The sequence below is a fragment of the Lipotes vexillifer genome, unplaced genomic scaffold (assembly GCF_000442215.2).
Source record: "Lipotes vexillifer unplaced genomic scaffold, Lipotes_vexillifer_v1.1 scaffold61, whole genome shotgun sequence".
NCBI lineage: Eukaryota > Metazoa > Chordata > Mammalia > Artiodactyla > Lipotidae > Lipotes > Lipotes vexillifer.
The window spans coordinates 1,775,504-1,794,954 of NW_006787051.1; the positions used below are offsets into that span (position 1 = coordinate 1,775,504).

The following is a 19,451-nucleotide window of genomic DNA, read 5'->3' on the forward strand; positions in this document are numbered from 1 at the left end:
TTAGGTGTGGCCTAGGGCTTCAAATAGACCAGGGCCAGGGTACAGATATTTTCTGAGGCACAAGGGTCTATAGAAGTCTGGTACTTCCCCACCCAGACTGTGAATGGTACAGGATAAGGGCAGAAAATGCCAGAAAAGTATAGCTGCACAAATTGCTTTAGTCACACCCATACAAAACAGTCAATCATTAGATAATGTATATAAAGCATTAGCTTAGAGCTTTGTTCTTAGTAAGTGCTCAATAATGCCAAAGAGTATTATCCACTCACAGGGATATACGCATGTATAGATATGTACACCTATCTCTACCACTCTGGAGAAGTCCAGATAGTCACTCTGCTTTCTGGACCAAACAAAGGTCAAGGGTCATGGGCCCAGATAGGCAAGGTTCACCCTCATAAATGTCATTTCAGCAGCAATGTAGACTTTGCACGGAAAAGCCAAGCCAAGGGACTTCAATTCGAGGATGCTTGCTCTTCTCCTATCCGGCCAAAGATGGGCAAGGCAGGAGCCAGGAAGCAGGGGAAACAGTGTGGGGCACTAGTAGCACAAGGATGGCCAACAGAAGAGGCTAAGGTAGAGCAGTTTTCTGGGGCAAACTCTCCACACTGAGCCCACGGGGCTATAGGCGGGACCTTTCAATACATCCTCCTGCATGGGATTTTGCCGCTCACCCCCAGTGCTCCTTCCATTATTGTCAGAAGGCCTAGTGTGAACCGAATCCCCCTTTGTCCTCAATCTCACATTCTGGTTTCTCCTCCCTGGCCCTCCTACACCCACGTTTTCTTAGTTGATGCCCACTTCCATCAACCCCCTGAAGCCACCTTTTCAGATCCTCAGCCAGCCCTGTAGCAAGAGGAGTGTTTTCGCTGCAGAGCATCCTAAAGGGCTAGTTTTGGCTCCTGACACCTACTTTACATGTCTAGTTCTGTTCTGGAATAGTCAACACAAAACAAATGCGCACTCTGATCGTACTTGCCCTCTTCTCTCATTTTGCCTCAAACAGAAACCACAATATTTAATAATCTGGTTTTACTTAAAATTCTGCCTTTTTTTAGACAGCTAGGATATTGTCTTCCTTAAAACCCAGTTATTTTAGCCTGTAGTATCTGCTCACAAATTTACTCACTCTCACAATAATGTTGCACAACACGGAACACATACTCTTGAAAATGAAACTGCTTGAAAATGTGAAAACGGAAAGGTTCAGTGAAAAATAATATGTAAGTGACAAATATGATAACAATGAAAGCAAGTGGGCCAGAAATCAAAGAAAAACAAAATTTTGAATTCACTCTCTAAATGGGAAACAGTCTGAGCTCTGTTATGCGAAAACGTACCTCTCACCATTAGGCCCCACTCTGTTGATTAGTTTTTCCATGGCTTCCTCAGTCTCCTTCAGTTTTTCTTGTAGTTGAACAAGCTCAAAATTGGCTGAAAAACAAGCATCAATCTAAGAAGCATCCTGTACAACTCCCTAAGCCCTTTTCTGAAACATGGCTGGCTGTGACACTCTACAGTAATCCAGGCTGGTCCTGAGAGTCAGGCTGGTCCTGAGATTCAGCTAATCCAATCAGGACACAAAGAGTACTGAGGTCTAGACACCAAGATCTAAAGGACACACGTTTAGAAAGTGATGAATAAATCACTCTCTCACACACAGAAATATAGCAGGACCAGCCAAAGAAAATACCTAGGAGTGAAAAACATAGCCCTACACAGTCAGCCAAGGAGGAATGAAGATAACTCCTTTCTAATTCAAATGATACTTGAGGATAAAGTACCAAATCTGGTAAAGGACTTCAGAGAAGGTGTTAAGGCCCTGAAATGAACAATATTTCACCTGTCCCTAGGGTCTGAAAACTTATACGCAAGATATAACAGTATAAAAGTTACGCTCCTTCAACAGAAGTCTTGAACTAGGGCTGAGACCTTCCTGCCCAAGGTTTCCTACTTCAGTCATCGGGGGTGAGTGGTATAACCCTATCTCCCAGAAGCAGCTTTCTCAACAAGGGTCAGACAGGACCACAACTACTGAAAGTAACGTTAAGACCCTAAAAGCAGAACGTAAAAAATCAATCGCTCAATCAGTACATGAAATGAACTTTAAGATAATAGGAAAATAAAATGTTGCTCATTATGTAGATAATCTAGTAGTTCTGTTTCACACCCGAGTATCATTGTACACAGATATATTGAGAGGGTCACTATAAAATGTAATATTTCAAAGGCTTTTTAGTACTTGTACAACAAATTCTTATGCATGCAATTAACATCTGTGCCACATAAATGCTTAGGTTATTTTTATTTTCTGTATGATTCAAAATTGAAGCATAAGAAGCTGATATAATTGCTACTACATTATAAAACAGCTGCTCTTAGGAATTCATTTTATTTACTTCTTTCTGTTTTAAATGCATTATGTGACAGGATACAGAATTTGCTACTCTTTAGAGTTCACAAGTCTTTAAAAACAATTTCATGATGCATTTACAATCACTTTTAGTAAGACACTATTTCAATTAAGAATACAAAAATTCAAAAAAAAAAAAGAATACAGCAGGGATCACAGTCATTTTGCTGATGTCTTTCTTTTAAAAAACTCCGATGAGGCTTCAGTATCCACAGGATAGTTTGGCCTTCAACAACACAGCTTATCCTACCTACTCTTCATGCCTTCTTTCCCACAGCTGCCCTCTTGTCAGACTGCGTCTTACTCAAGCACCCTATCTAATAGGCCCTCCTTCATACACAGCTAGGTGTGATTTCCCAGAAGGCTTTCGCTAAGTCCCTTCCTTCTAGGTAGTAAACTTTTCACAAGTTATTTTCCCCTGACATTCATCCTAGACTATAAATTCTCAGAGAGAAGAGCCATGCCATATATATTTCTTTTTTCCAGAGAGCACAGAATATTCTAATTGGTCGGTAAATATTGGATGATCATGTTTCAAGAGTCAGAAGTGTTAAAGTCTGTCCCTAGATTTAATAACTGACTTTGACAATGACTTGATCTCACTGTGAAATAAAGAAATTTGCTACCAATATTCTGAAGTCTAGAAATGAGAAGTAACCCATTGCGAGTGTAAAATATTAATCTGCTAATATATAAAAAAGTGAACTGGTGGTTGTGTACTTTTTTAAACTATCTTTCCCTCAAAAGCCCAACATCAATATGGAAACTTGAGAATTCCGAGAGCTAAGGTAAAAATCGGCATCAGATTAATCTGGGACAACTTTTGAGAAATGCTTTTAAGACATATCCACAGATTGCCCCTCTGGCTGTATTACAGCTGTCTGACTCAATGAAACTTATAAATATACTGAAAGGGGCACTTACTAATTTTCCTGTGGGTGCTTCCAGGTGTGGCAGTAGAGCACTTCCGATCCTCTGCAGTACTTTTCCCCTTTGAGAGCTGAGAATTGAAGGAGGTACAGTACATCAACAGCAGCTCAGAACCTCAAAGTCATGGAACCCCTCATATTAAATGAAAAAAAAAAAAAAAAGGTAGGGAGAAAATCAAATCAAATAGCAACATTAGAGAAACATCTCAAAAAAAAAAAAAAGCCAACAGAAGGTTTTCAAGTAAAAAATTATCAAGGTCAAGGCACAAGAAAAAAATCTCTTCACAAGCCATCTGCCTTGCCCATGCTCATCCAAGACTCAACCTGGGCTGCCTGCAGAATTCCTAGGCAAGAATGAAGTCACCTCTTACTCTACCTAGGAGGGCAGCCTCCTGCTTCTACTTACAGGGCCCAGGCCCAGGCCCATGGCTGGCCAAAGCCTGCCTGGAGGTAGAACTTAACTGGGAGTCTACTTTTAAAAGGGCCCAAATTGGGCTTCCCTGGTGGCGCAGTGGTTGAGAGTCCGCCTGCCAATGCAGCGGACACGGGTTCGTGTCCCGGTCTGGGAAGATCCCACATGCCGCGGAGCAGCTGGGCCCGTGAGCCATGGCCGCTGAGCCTGCGCGTCTGGAGCCTGTGCTCCGCAACGGGAGAGGCCACAACAGTGAGAGGCCCGCGTACCACAAAAAAATAAAATAAAAGGACCCAAATCATATCTTCCCAGAGCTGGGAAATATCAGGCTTAGTTTCAGGACGCGGCAGTTCTGTTTCAGGAGAATTACTACAACTGATGTTAAAAACAGCACCTCATACTCCTGGGGGTAAAAGGAGGAAAAAGTGGTGCTGGTACAGTCATTATTTGGCCTCACAGTGGCTACCTCGAAATCATTATGCCAATCCTCACGATAAAGTTCTTCTTAGAGAACACCTTTATGCCTTTACAGTTTGCAAAGATGCCCAATCAAGAAAAAATTGGGGCAGGGTCGGGGGACGGTAGGCTTTGAACTTTATTGCTCAGTGGATTAGGAACTAGAAGATTCAGGTTCAAGTGGTGGCTCTGCGTTTTTAGTTGTGAATTCTGGGGCAAATTGTTCAGGTTCTGAGTGAAGATTTTCTCATCTGTAAAACTGAGATACGTGACAGCTATCCTAGGTACCTCATAAAGAGGAGGCAAGATTTAAAGAGATGACAGATTTGAAAAAGGGTTATGAACTATAAAGGGTTTTAATGCTGACAATGATTTTTATTATGATGATACTGGATTTTCATTGATGTAATATGATCAGGATGACTCCACTTACCTTAAATAAAATGTATAGTATATATAAAAAAATCCCCAAACCGTAGATTGGAATAATCTGCCCCATCAGGCCTCTTCCACTACCTCCTCCTCCAGTGCCTCCACCTGGTCCTTTAGCCTTTGCAAAGGCCTCTGCAAGGTGAGACCTCTGGAAGCGAGCCCCAGAGGTCTGGCCATCTGAGGGTGCCTGGTGATGATGCATCATAGGTGGAAATCGACCCAACTTCCCTGAGAAAATAAATTAACCAGTCTTTATTACTTGTACTATTTTAAATATGGCTATTAGGAAAACACCTCACGCACTGAGATACATAACAGAAGTCAACTCAGACAAGTTTAAGAAAAAACGGGAACTTGATTATAAGGATATACAGGCATCACAAGAGTATCACACGTGTAATAAATATGATGTGGCAATCTCTAGCTGTTCACCAAACCCATTTTCTCTTCCTTTCGGGTCCACAGGTGGATAATATTTTTCAGCTTCCCATACACTTAAATGTGGCCGTGTGACTGAGTTCCAGACAAAGCAATGTGAATGACAGGTGCTAGTTCAAGGCCTGGCCTATACAACGTCCCATATATTGAACTCCATGTTCATTTCCTTTCTGCAGGCTGGATGCAGAACATCTACGGAGATGTTGGAAGTCATGTGTTGAAAATGGCAGAGCCTCCATCAACCCGAGTTCCCGAGTAACTGTGTGGCACAGAGCCGTCCACTGTCACCACCTCACCAACTTAGAACCATCTGGACCTGTTTATGTGAGTGAGAAATAAACTTCTGTTGTGTTAGGGCCACTATACACTTTGGAGTTTATCTGTTAGAGTAGTTAGCCATCCCTAACTAATACACATAAGGAAACGCAATCTGATCTCAGAAGAGAACACAATCAGAGACTGGAAAGCCATCAGGATACCAGACAGCTACTCTCACATTCTACTTCAATCGTTCTCCCTCTCTGTGGGGCCAGAGGGCTTTTTTCTCTGTTCCTCTGTGCATATCTTCCTCATTCTCATTTCTCCGTCAGCATTTCTCTAGCTTCTCTGTGAACATAAAGGAAGATGTTCACCCCCAAATCCCTCGAACTGCATGTCCTTCAAGGGGCCAGCAGAGACTGGTCATAATTCCAAATTCCCTGCATACCTACTCAGCTTGGGTAGGTATGCAGCACTTTCTAATCAGCTGTAGCTGAACAGACAGGATTCATGTAGTACAAACAGGGCCACAGGGGCTCAGTCCTGTGAGGGGAAGTGCAGGGCTTAGAGAAAGGAGCATGCATCAGTTTTCTCACATTTTTTTCCTCCATCAAGGGGCAGCCAAACATTAACAGTGTCAAGCCTCCTCCAAGTCACAGGTGAGAAAGAAAGGAAAGACTTCTCTTCAAAAGGCCATGTAAACAGGCTTGTGTGGATAATCCACAGACAGAAAACACTAAGGAGCAGGAAGACTTCCCAACTCAGGCTCTAAAAATACAAACTACACAGTAAAATCTGTTGGATTTGACTTCAATAAAATTATGGATTTCTGTTCAATAAAGAATACCATAACAGGGTTAAGATAGGTGACAGGCAAGGAAAAGCTTCTGCAACGTCTATAATTGACAACGGATTAAATCTCTAGCATAGACAAGGAATTCCTACAATTTGATATGAACATCAGAGGAAACCCAATAGAAAAATGGCCCAAAGATATGAGTAGGAAACTCACAGAAAGAGTTCAAATGGTTAACAAGTACATAAAGAGATGATCAAAATAAAACCAACAAGAAAAATGCCAATTAAAACAATGAGCTAGCACTTATACCTATCAGAAGGGCAAAAATTAGAATGGTGGGTAATAGTAGGTACTGTCAAAGATGTGGGGAGGCAAGAACTCTCATGCATTATGGGTAAGAGTGTAAACGGATACAGCCATTCTGCTAAGTGATCTGGCTGCACTTAGTGACATTAAAGCTACGTCCTATTATCCAGTGATCCTATACTGGTGGATAAATTCCAGAGAAATTCTCAAATAAGGCTGTCTGTATCCGAATTCAAACTATAGACTCTATAGACCTGTGTGAGAATGTTCACTGTGATGATGATGTAGCAGGGAGCCTGAAGTAAACTTCGATTTCTGTAACTGTTAGAATTTAGAATCAAAATGGAGTAGATACAAATAGGAAATTCCACGTAGCTTTTAGAAAACACTTTAGATATACCTACAGCAATATGAACATATCTTAAAAAGCACAGCATTGAGAAAAATAAGCAAATACCATATGTAAGCTAAAGACACACTATAATTATACTACATATCTTTCAAGCAAATATGTAGGTATAAGGACATAAAACAAACACATTAGAGTGGGTGCACATGAACGGAGAAAGGAATGGGCATGTGGAGTGAAGGTAAAAGGTTAAAAAGAAAGTAACGAAATAAGAAAGCAACCTTGCACTGGTGATGTTAATCAGGGGCTATGAACTGAGGACTATCTTCAAGTCAACTCTCTGCTCCTGAGGTGAGAGAGATGGTGGGTGGGCAGGCAAGGAGTGAGACAGCCAGCCACTGGGCCTGGGGGCTGCCCTCTGCCTGTATCCTCTCTCAGCCGAGCTCCACCCCAACAATCCTTTTTTTCCCTCTTGATACCGACTTCGGGTGACACGGAAGTTAGAAGAAATGCTTCTTTTTAAGAGGAGGCCAGCAACAGAAGCACAAGTTCAGACAGTAGAAGAAAGCAAGCAGGTCACTACTCCTTATTCTGGGTACTGGTGACTATTTTGCTACTAAACTGTCAAGGATCTTAATATCTTAAATGGTCCTAGCTTTAAGGCTATAATGCACTTTGAACAAATGCCTAGCCAGCATCTAAGAAGCTAACCTTTCCCTTGAGAGAATCTGATATATCGGGTGGTTACTGCTCAATAAACTAGATTTAATATCTGTAGTAATATGTTGTTGAACTTCATTTAACTGTACTGAGAAGACTGTTCTCAAAACTTGGCATAAAACAAAATATAAAAAATTAAAACCAAATAATGGCACAAAAGGCATTATTTTGCATTTCTAAAATTAAAAAATGATAATGCTAAACATCACACATCTGCCCCCAAAACTTTTATAGATCTGTCAGCCAAGAAGATTTATTGGACCACTATTATGTTCAGGACTCTGTGCTGTAGGTAGGAAAGAAAGAGAACCATAAATGAAACGGAAACAATGGTTCCCACATGAAACAATGCTTTTAAAAAGTAGTATATCCAAAACAAACAGCAAAAAAGGAACAGGATACTATGGATCTTATTACTAGACAAACTAAATGTCTAAGTATTGAAAGAATGCCAAAAAAAGGGAGAGGAATCAGATGGGATCAATCATTGAAGGGAGTGAGATTCAGAAGAGAAGAGAAGCAAAGGCACACTAGGAGAAAAGAGGACTGTGTGCAATGAGAAAAAGATGAGAACAAAGAAATAAGAACAAAGAATAAGTAAGGTTAACTACCAAATCCAGTAAGGGAAGTAACAAGAGATAAGGAGAGGAAAGTAGCAGTGGGTTAAATGTTAACTTGTGTCATATAAATTTAATACTGTGGATCTAGGATCAGGGAAATGATTTAATCAGAAGGGTGTCTGAGGAGGATTATTCCAGCAGTTGAGTAAGGACCTAAAAGAGAGAAACTAGGGTCTGGGAAATCAGCCAGAAGACAGCTATAGCTATAGAAAGGAAAGGATGGGTCCAAGGGCTTTTACCACGTAATGATCAGCAACATTTAATAATGAATGGGGAGTCGGGAATTGGAAAACTCGAAGGTTGGTTTAAGATACTAAGAGAAGACAATGAGGAAAACTGGGAGGGCTTATGGTTAGGGGAAGACTGAACACCTATTTTTCACATGTTAAATTCTAGGTGTTGTTGGCATATTCAGAGGAAATTTTTATTAGACTGTAGTTAGCCTTGAGAAGAAACTCTGAGCTACCTAAATGACAAAGCTAATTAAAATTGCATGAACAGTTCCCATACCAAAAAAACTGGAGGGGTATGTGTACTTATGTGCAAAAATAGGAAGAAAAGAAAACTGCGCTGCTCAAAGAAGACCAGAAGCAAACCAGTATCATAAAAGTCAAAGGAGGACAGACTTTAAAGCAACTGAGAAATCTACAACAAACTGATAAAAGACTAATGGCTATCCCTGTTTTTAGACACAATGTATTCTTGGGAAAAGGATGGCCATCATACGTAATCTTGACTGTCCACCTATTTGGACAATAACAGAAACCAATATACTACAAAGCATCATAGAATCTTCAGAGTCAGAAGGAGCCTTAAAAGTCATCCAGCCTCTCAACAAATGCTATGGGGACAAGACATTCACATGCAAAAGAATGAAGTTAGACCCCTACCTCACACCATATTAAATTTCTAAAAATTAACTGAAAATAGATTAGAGACCTAAATATAAGAGCCAAAACCATAAAAGTCTTAGAAAAAAAATAAACATAAATCCTTGTGACCTTAGATTAGGCACTGTTTTCTTAGATATGACACCAAAAGCACAAGCAACCAAAGGAAAAATAAGTGGATTTCATCAAATTTTAAAACTTTTGTGCCGCAAAGACACCATCAAGAAAGTGAAGACAACCCACTGAATGAAAGAAAATATCATATCTGATAAAGGTTGAGTATTCAAAATATATAAAGAACTCTTACCACTCAACAAAAAGACAATCCAATTAAAAATGAACAAAATATCTTCTTGCAGGTTTTGTGTGTGTGTGTGTGGTATGCGGGCCTCTCACTGTTGTGGCCTCTCCTGTTTGCGGAACACAGGCTCTGGACGTGCAGGCTCAGCAGCCATGGCTCACGGGCCCAGGCGCTCCACGGCATGTGGGATCCTCCCGGACCAGGACATGAACCCATGTCCCCTGCATCGGCAGATGGACTCTCAACCACTGCGCCACCAGGGAAGCCCAAAAATGAACAAAATATCTTAACAGACATTTTTCCAAAGAAGATATATAATGGCCAACATGCACATGAAAAGATGTTCAACATCACTAGCAATCAAAGAAATGTAAATTAAACCCACAATGAGATAGAACTTTACACCCACAGGATGCTATAATCAAAAAGACATAATCAATGAGCCATCCCTGGTGACGCAGTGGTTAAGAATCCGCCTCCCAATGCAGGGGACACGAGTTCAAGCCCTTGCCCGGGAAGATCCCACATGCCGTGGAGCAACTAAGCCCGTGTGCCACAACTACTGAGCCTGCGCTCTAGAGCCCGAGCTCTAGAGCCCATGAGCCACAACTACTGAGCCCGTGTACCACAACTACTGAAGCCCATGTGCCTAGAGACCGTGCTTCGCAACAAGAGAAGCCACCAAAAAGAGAAGCCCGCGCACTGCAACAAAGAGTAGCCCCTGCTTGACACAACTAGAGAAAGCCCGTGTGCAGCAGTGAAGACCCAACACAGCCAAAAAATAAATTTAAAAAAAAAAAAGACATAATCTAAAGTGTTGGTGAGGATGTGGAGAAAATGGAACTACTGTACTCTGCTGGGTGGGAATGTAAAATAGTGCAGTTGCTTTGAAAAACAGTCTGGCAGTTCCTCAAAAAGGTAAACAAAGTTTCCATATGACCCAGCAATTCTGCCCTTAGGTTAATACCCAAGAAGAATATGCTCACACAGAAACTTATGTACAAAAAAGATCTTGCTGTGATTTATGTCAAAGAGTGTTCTTCCTATGTTTTCCTGTAAGAGTTTTTATAGTGTTCGGTCTTACATTTAGGTCTTTTTTTTTTTTTTTTTTTTTTTTTTTTTTTTTTTTTGCTGTCCGCGGGCCTCTCTCACCGTTGTGTCCTTCTCTCCTGTTGTGGAGCACAGGCTCCGGACGCACAGGCTCAGCGGCCATGGCTCACGGGCCATGTGAGCCATGTGGGATCCTCCCGGACCGGGGCATGAACCCGTGTTCCCTGCATCGGTAGGTGGACTCTCAACCACTGCACCACCAGGGAAGCCCCCTACATTTAGGTCTTTAATCCTTTTTTTTTTTTTTTTTTTTTAGGTCTTTAATCCATTTTAAGTTTGTTTTTGTGTATGGTGTTTTATATATATATATATATACACACACACATACATACACATACACACGCATGTATGTGGAATCTAGAAAAATGGTACAGATGAACCTATTTATAGGGCAGAAATAGAGATGCAGATATAGGGAACAGACGTGTGGACATGGTGGGGGTTGGGGAGGGAGGGTGGGATGAACCGGGAGACTGGGATTGACGTCTGCGCATTGCCATGTGTAAAAGAGATAGCTAGTGGGGAACCTGCGGTATAGCGCAGGGAGCTCAGCTCGGTGCTCTGGGGTGATATAGATGGATGCGACGGGGGGTGGGGTGGGAGAGAGGTCCAAGAGGGAGGGGATATATGTATACATACAGCTGATCCACTTTGTTATACAGCAGAAAGTAACACAACATTGTAAAGCAACTATACCCCAATTAAAAAATAAAACTTGTACAAATGTTTAAAGCAGCATTATTCATAATGGCCAGATGTTCATCAGCTGACAAATAAAAATGGCTGTATCCATAGAATGGAACAGTATTTGGCCATAAAAGAGGAAGGAAGTGCAGACACACGCTACAGTATGAACTTCGAAATCATAATCCTAAGCGAAGAAGAGCCAGTCATGCAAGACTACATATTATATGATTCCATTAACATGAAGTGTTCAGAATAGGCAAATCCACAGACACAGAGTAGATTTGTGGTTGCTTGCTGGGGGCAGGTAGGGAGGGTGGAGAGGGGGCAGAGGAGAGTGACTGCTAATGGGTATGTTTTTTTTTTTTCTTGAGGGGTGACGATTCTGATGATGGTTGTACAACTTCGTGACTATATTAAAAGCCACTGACTGTGCACTTTAAACAGGTAAATTGCACGATATGTTATTTATCTCTCAATAAATTGGGAATTTTTTAGAAGAGTCATCTAGTGGTGGTCTTGACTGCTGAACACCATCAAACAGGAAACTCAGTATTTCCCCCCACAGGAAGCCCGTGCCACCTCCGTACAGCTCTGATTGTTAGAACTGTCTTCTTTATACTGAGTTAAGGGGTGAGCAATGGGAGTAAGAAAGGAAGTGTGATATAGAGTTTCAAAAAGCAATACTAAATGGATGGTGATGTGGCAAGAAGTAGAGAAACATTAAAATTGATTTTAAAAGAGATTATTGATAAAGAGATTAGAGACTAGAATCAAAGAAGCACTGAAAAAGTAGAGAATACTATTTTCAAAGGTAGGAGGGGGAACTGAGAGCAATGGAAGAGACAGGCTAGATGGTAAAAATATATTTTATATCCTAGGAGAAATCTGTGCATTTTATATTCAATGTAATAGTTCACATATTTACTACTCAACACTTAACAACACGCCAGGTACTGTCAGACACTGAGATTAAAATGATAAAACAATTCCTGTATTTAAAGAGTTTATGAATAAGAAGTATAGTTACAACATGGTAACTGTACTGTAACCATCAAATCCAAAGGCTTTTACTCAGCTCTCACTCTTAAGACTCCTCTACTACACAAGAAAGTGATTACCACAAGCCATTCAATAAATATTGGATTAATCTGAACAAATTCTTGTCAAACTTTCCTGCCGTAATATCTGTGGCACACCACTCTCCTGATTTCTTCTTTCCCCACTGACTAGTCCTTCAACCTATTTCTTCCCATCCCTTTTACTGGTTCTTCTTTAATCCTCTCTCCCCAGCGTTTTGTTTCAACCTTTGTTCCTTCCTTAGTCTTCTTCCTTTGGTAAACTCATTCATTCTCAAGGCACACACTGTAATGTCCAAAATGTATAGCTCTAGTTCTGACCTTTCCTCCAAGCTCTCTTCTCTCATCTCTAAATCCCATTAATATATATGTCCTTTTGTGTGTCCATCAACTCAAACCTAAAAGTGAAACTAATCTTCACCTTCCAAAACCTGCTCTCCTCCCGTATTTCTTTTCGTTGTGGAGTCACTCTCTCAGACTTAGGCTTCAGACCTACAACCTCTGCCACCTGTGACCAAGGGTACACTTGAGATGGCAGGCTAGGGTCAGAATGCTGAATTTGGAACAGATTTTTCTCTTCATAAAGTTAACTGTTCTCAGTAGGGAGCAACCTCACCTCTTGGATCTTGGTATCACCATGTTTCTTAGAACTGAACAGCCCAGAATGCCTAAAAAGTCAATGGCTAGCAAACACTTGGAGATGTCTAGCTGAAATTATTTTTTCAGGAAAAAATTTTAAAGAAAATACTCGAAGGGTACAAAAAACTACAGATGATAATACATGAGCACCTGTATACCTACCTACCACACAGATATACCTGGAGCCCCTTATGTCTCTTCCTCCCACCCTCACTGAAATAGCCACAACTCCGAATTTGGTTATTATTAGAATATATGCTTTTAGACGTTACTATGTAAGTATACATCCATGAACAATATACAATATTGACTGAGTATTTTAAAACTTTATATTATGAATGGATGGTGGTGATGGTTGGATACCAGTGTCAATGTACTTAATGCCTCTGAACTGTATATCTAATGGTTGAAACGATAAATGTTATGTATATTTTAACCACAATTAAAAAAAAACCTTTATATTACAGTATGACACTGTACTGATGTTTCTGCAACTTCCTTTTTGCCTTTTTCTGGCAAAATGTATACAGTTAATACATGCAACTCTAGTTCATTCACTCAAACTGCTATATAACATCTCCTTGTATATCTGTATCACCATTTTCCACTATTACAAATGTTCTACTTTACAGCTACATTACAAAAAGGATTTCTGGGGTTTTAATTGAAGTATAGTTGGTTTACGATGTCATGTTAGTTTCAGGTGTACAGCACAGTGACTCAGTTTTTTTTTTTTTTGGCTGTGTTGGGTCTTTGTTGCTGCACGCAGCAGCTACTCTTTGTTGCGGTGCAGAGGCTTCTCACTGCGGCGGCTTCTCTTGTTGCAGAGCATGGGCTCTAGGCACACGGGCTTCAGTAGTTGTGGCTCGTGAGCTCAGTAGTTGTGGCTTGTGGGCTCTAGAGCGCAGGCTCAGTAGTTGTGGCACACAGGCTTAGTTGCTCTGCGGCATGTGGGATCTTCCTGGACCAGGGCTCAAACCCGTGTCCCCTGCACTGGTAGGCGGATTCTTAACCACTGCACCACCAGGCGAAGTGATTCAGTTTTAGATGTATACATACTTACACACACACATATACACACACACACACGTTTTCAGATTCTTTGCCCTTAGAGGTTATTACAAAATATTGAGTATAGGTCTCTGTGCTACGCAGTAGGTCCTTGTTGGTTAATCTGTTTTCTATATAGTAGTGTGTATATGTTAATCCCATACATATAATATATACACAATGAAATATTACTCAGCCATAAAAAAGAATAAAATAATGCCATCTGCAGCAACATGGACAGCCCTAGAGATTATCATACTAAGTGAAGTAAGCTAGACAGAGAAAGACAAATATCATAGGATATCACTTATATGTAGAATTTTTTAAAAAGATACAAATGAACTTATTTACAAAACAGAAACTCACAGACATAGAAAAATTTATGATTACCAAAGGGGAAAGCGGGGAGGGGTGGGATAAATTAGGAGGTTGGGATTTGTGATTTTGTTTTTTAATTGCTTTAAAACAAACAACTAAAGAGATCAGAACATTAAAGAGATCAGAACATTAAAACTGCAGACCTTCCAAAATAGAAAACAGCAGAGAACAGCTGTGTTCCCTATCTCTATATGTACTTAGGTATTCTATTAAATGGACTTGACTAAATCCCAATTGTTTATTGAAAGCTTTCCCCATATTTAGGTTTATTTAATTATTAAAATTTCACTTAGCAAATCATTTAAGCTTGACTAAAAACTTAATGGATTTTACAGAGTGCAGTTCTACTTTCCCTTGTTAATAACCATCCCTATTGCTAAAAACAAAAACAGAAACTCTAGCACTGTTAACAAAAGAGCTTTCTGAGAGCAACATTAAACCATTTGCAGCATTTCATTCTTAGGGCAAATAAATCAATAAAGAACTGGATTACCACAGAACAAGAGAGGTCTTAATGTAGCCAGTCCTTTAAGATACGAAAGCTTCTCCCTAAATACTGAGGAAGTTCTTGAGGTCATATTTAATTCAGCATTACTTAAAGTGGAGGCTCCAACAACAGCTGACTGTTTCTTCCTCACCAGTCTCCTCCAAGGGCCCATCCTATTGCATTCCCCTCCTACCTAACTCTGCTTTGCTGACCACTGCTTTAATGTTTTCTGCTTGTCTGACCAGATATTTTTCTTCATCTTTTACCCACCTCCCCACTCCCAATTCACTGTTGTGGCCTCTCCCGTTGCGGACCACAGGCTCCAGACGTGCAGGCTCAGCGGCCATGGCTCACGGGCCCAGCCGCTCCACGGCATGTGGGATCTTCCCGGACCGGGGCATGAACCCATGTCCCCTGCATCGGCAGGCGGACTCTCAACCACTGCGCCACCAGGGAAGCCCCCTACATGTTATGAAAAGAGATATCTGTGTGCCTAAGTTCCTTAGCACAGGGCCTAGTCCATATATTCAACACATGTTAACTATTACTGTTTGTTACCAGAGTAATCTTCCTAAAGCATAATTCTAACTGGTCTTGCCATTCCTTTGATCAAAAGCTTTCAACGGTTCCCAAAATGACAAGAGACTGCATCACACAGGAGAGAGCAGAGGGAAGTATCGATAAGGTGAGTACCACCTTTTCAGTCAGAGTTATTAAGATCCTCGCTGTGTGTCCAACTATTTAAGTGGAGGTTAAATTAACCTTACTGGAGCTCATTTTCATCATCTATAAAATGGCTATCATGAGACCTACTTCTCAGGGTTGTTACAAGGGTTACAGATTAAATAAGATAACACATACAAAGCTCCCAGCACACACAGTAGGTATTTAGCAAATTCTGATTTCTCCCTCCCTACAAAGTGAACTCCTAAACAACTGAATTCCATAATCTAGCCCAAAAGTACCTCTTCATGCTTCTTTCCCATTACATACTGATTCAGCCAAACTAGACTTCTCACCTTGCTTTGAGCCTGCCTTGTGATTTTTTACCTCTCAGCCTTTGCTTCCTCCAATGGTTTTGCTTTTCCCTCCAACTCCACATATCTAAATCCAGCCTATCCTAAGCCCAGGCCAAATACTGCCCTTGTCCCTGAAACATTTTCTCTTATCATCCCCATTGCTTAGAATACACTGTCTGAACCTCTTTAATTGCACTTATCACACCTGGCCTTATTCAAGAGTTCTATTTATGTGTCTTACATCCTCTATTTGAATGGACTGGAACAGAAATGGGTAACATCTTCCACTAAGTACCATTCCTACCCAATTTTAGCTAGTGCTGATTAAAACCTACAAATCATACCTGAGAATAAGAAAGCAGCCTCTGATACCCAGGAGCTGGTCTGGTGTTGCTATGAGCTAGCCTGGCACTCACAGTTAGGTCTTGGTGTTCTCCTCTTACACATAAGCAATTTCAGACATGAACATCAGACAAGACCATTCTGTGACCATGATGGATCAAGACCAAAAAAATAAGAACATTGTGTAATCTGTCTGAGCACACACAAAACATGAACACTGCCCAAACCAAAAAAATATCAAATAGCCCCTATTCCTGGATGATGAGTGACTGCTGCTTCTTTGCCAATTATAGCTATAGCTTTTCTTTAGACTGCTCTCTCTTGACATAAACTCTGCTAAGACACCCAGTCATAGAATGTGCCCCACTTTCTGACAGCACCCGATCCACAGCAAAGCCTGACGTCCTTAAATCTTCCTCAAAATCACCTAACATGAGGCTTCCCTGGTGGCGCAGTAGTTAAGGGTCTGCCTGCCAATGCAGGAGACATGGGTTCGTGCCCCGACCCGGGAGGATCCCACGTGCCACAGAGCGGCTGGGACCGTGGGCCGTGGCCGTTGGGCCTGCATGTCTGGAGCCTGTGCTCTGCAACACGAGAGGCCACAGCAGTGAGAGGCCCACGTACCACAAAAAAAAAAAAAAAAAAATCACCTAACACAAGCCTAAATCCTATAGTAAGACTTTTCTAACACTCTTACTGAGATGCTGCGTGCTTCCTCATGGTGTGCATCCTCCTTTGCTGCAACAAGCAATAAACCCAATTTATTCAACTGTAGGTGCATTCCTGGTGCTCTGTGGCTGAAGGACAAACTATGAACTTCTTTAATAGAAGTCTAGTATTTTCTTTATGCTTACAGGGCATGCTCTGGGTCTTGCATGCTATACACTTTGTTGAACTGATCTGAATGACTTACACTAGGCCTGTTGGCCTTGCTGTAATCTCAAGACCCAGCCCAGGCACTCTCAGAGCTAAAAATAGTTTTTTACTTCATTATCCTGAGTGTTTTCAATTTCACAGTTTTGAGAATAGAAAATGGCAGTCAGACTGATCGAGGTGCCCCACACCCACCCACCTCTGAGTTTCTGAAATTGAAAATGTATCTAATTTACATTTATTCACAGACTCTCAAATTGCCTCTGCTCCTCTTTGCACACTTTCAGAGAAGATGTCTGATGCTTCATTAAGAGAAAAGGTAAAGGACCAAAATAATCCATTTGTCTCAGGCACCTACATACCAACACATAAAGAGCTAATTTGAGATAACAAAGAATTACGTATATGTGTGTGTTACCTATGTATGTATAAATATGTATACACACATATACATATATATGTGTGTATGTATTTTCACATCTTGGAGAGCTTCAGACTCAGTGAGCAGGACTCACTTGAGGAGAACATGGTGACAAAAAGAGTGTGAAGTATTCCAGAGGAACAGGGTTACTGGGGAGGGGCTGGTAAGGAACCCTGTTTACAGGCACTCAAAGTGAGATGCTCAATGGAAAACACAGGTGGGCAGGGTCAGCAGGAGAGATGCCAAACGTAACATTACAGTAGGAGCTCCCCAGGCCCCAGCCAACGGAGGTGGAAGGTAGGACTCTCTTGAAGCCAATTGTAGCATAGAAGCAGCACACTGTCACCCTGGAGGGCTTCAACTACTCTGGAACCTGTTCAAAGTCCCAATCAGCTAACCAGGAACAACTGACAAGTTCCTGACCTAGTATGCTGACATCTTCATGTTCCACAGGTACATAAGGTGAGTCAGGGAATGGTTACTCTGGCCAAAGAAGAAACCTGTTGGTGAAATCAAACGAGAACCATAGGAGAAAGAGATCATGCCATCTTAGAATTTGTGGCAAAAAGGCAGGGGTTGTGTGGCACAGGCTCTAGGAAGGCAGAATTAAGAAGTCCTGAGAACAGGACACGTGGTTCCATTGCATGAGACTCTAAGAAGAAAGCTCTTAAAATGCATTTTGCTTGGGCATTTAAAAAATTCTTAAGCAGGTGGGGAAGGCAGAGGAAAACAGTAGATGTACTGGTAGCTATTCTAAAAGAACAGACAAAAAATGAACAGAAGAGCACATCAGCAATCAGCATGAAAGAGTAGCAAGACTTGGAAGAACCACATGAGGAGGCCAAGGTCCAAAACAAATTAAGGTTTACAAAAAGGCTAGCAAGGGCTTCCCTGGTGGCGCAGTGGTTCAGAGTCCGCCTGCCGATGCAGGGGACGTGGGTTCGTGCCCCGGTCCGGGAAGATCCCACATGCCGGGGGGGCGGCTGGGCCCGTGAGCCATGGCCGCTGAGCCTCGCGTCCGGAGCCTGTGCTCTGCAACGGGAGGGGCCGTGGCGTTGAGAGGCCCACGTACAGCAGGAAAAAAAAAAAAAAAAGGCTAGCAAAAGCAAAAAGGGTATTTTTAGAGTGAAAAGGCAATTTGTTTGATGATAAAATGTAATGCTGAGAAAGCAGAATTTCTCAACCTCTATTTTGCTTCCATTTTCTCTATCAAAGGGTATCAATTTGGGGTTAAATGGGAGAGAATTAACAACCCTAGAGGGAAAAAAATTCCCAGATGGGTGAGGAGGATAAGATCAAGTCTGTTCACTAAATAATTTCTACCAGGAAAACTGGTAAAACTTGCACATAAGGTCACTGAACTAGAGAAAATTTTAAGAAATTATACTGATAAAAAGAGAAATCTTGAACGAATGGAGACAGATAATTATTGTTCCAGTTTGCAAAAAGCAAAAGGTGGATAGTGGACTTTTCAACTATAGAGAAGTGAACACTTCTTGGACTCAATTCTAAAAAGGATTCTTCCTTTTTTTTTTTTTTTTTTTTTGATGAAGTAGACATGGAAGGGAAGAAACTTTTTTTCTGGTTCTATAAGAAAAAAAAAAACACGCATACCTATAGAAAATTGAGAAAGTAGAGAAAAGTATAAATAACAACCACCCATGTTTCCATGACCCAGAAATAACCACTGTTAAGATGTTGACCTACTTCTTCCTAGTGAATACATACAGTGAATGTATCTTTACTTTTCATTTACAGTATACAATTTTCCCATATTATTTGGAACTCTTCATGAGGAGAAGAAAGAGAAAAGGAGATCCAAAATGTATTAAAAGAGATTATGGCTGAAAAATTCCCAAACCTAAAGAAGGAAACAGATATCCAGATACAGAAAGCACAGAGGGTCCCAAACAGGTAAACCCAAACAGACCTACACCAAGACATATTATAATAAAAATGGCAAGAGTTAAAGAGAGGATTCTAAAGGCAGCCAAAGAAAAACAGAGTTAATTACATAGGTTCCCCCATAAGGCTATCAGCTGATTT

General features: G+C 41.1%; 1 protein-coding gene across 1 annotated transcript in view; it reads right to left on the reverse strand.

The window, feature by feature from the left end:
• Positions 1-19,451, reverse strand: part of RIC3 (RIC3 acetylcholine receptor chaperone) — a 47,693-nt gene that overhangs the window by 14,283 nt on the left and 13,959 nt on the right. Inside the window, exons 2-4 of the mRNA XM_007459838.1 lie at positions 4,644-4,870; positions 3,338-3,413; positions 1,341-1,434 (exon numbers count right to left, since the gene is read on the reverse strand). Coding sequence (XP_007459900.1) covers positions 1,341-1,434; positions 3,338-3,413; positions 4,644-4,870 — 397 coding nt within the window. The remainder of the gene's footprint in view (positions 1-1,340; positions 1,435-3,337; positions 3,414-4,643; positions 4,871-19,451) is intronic.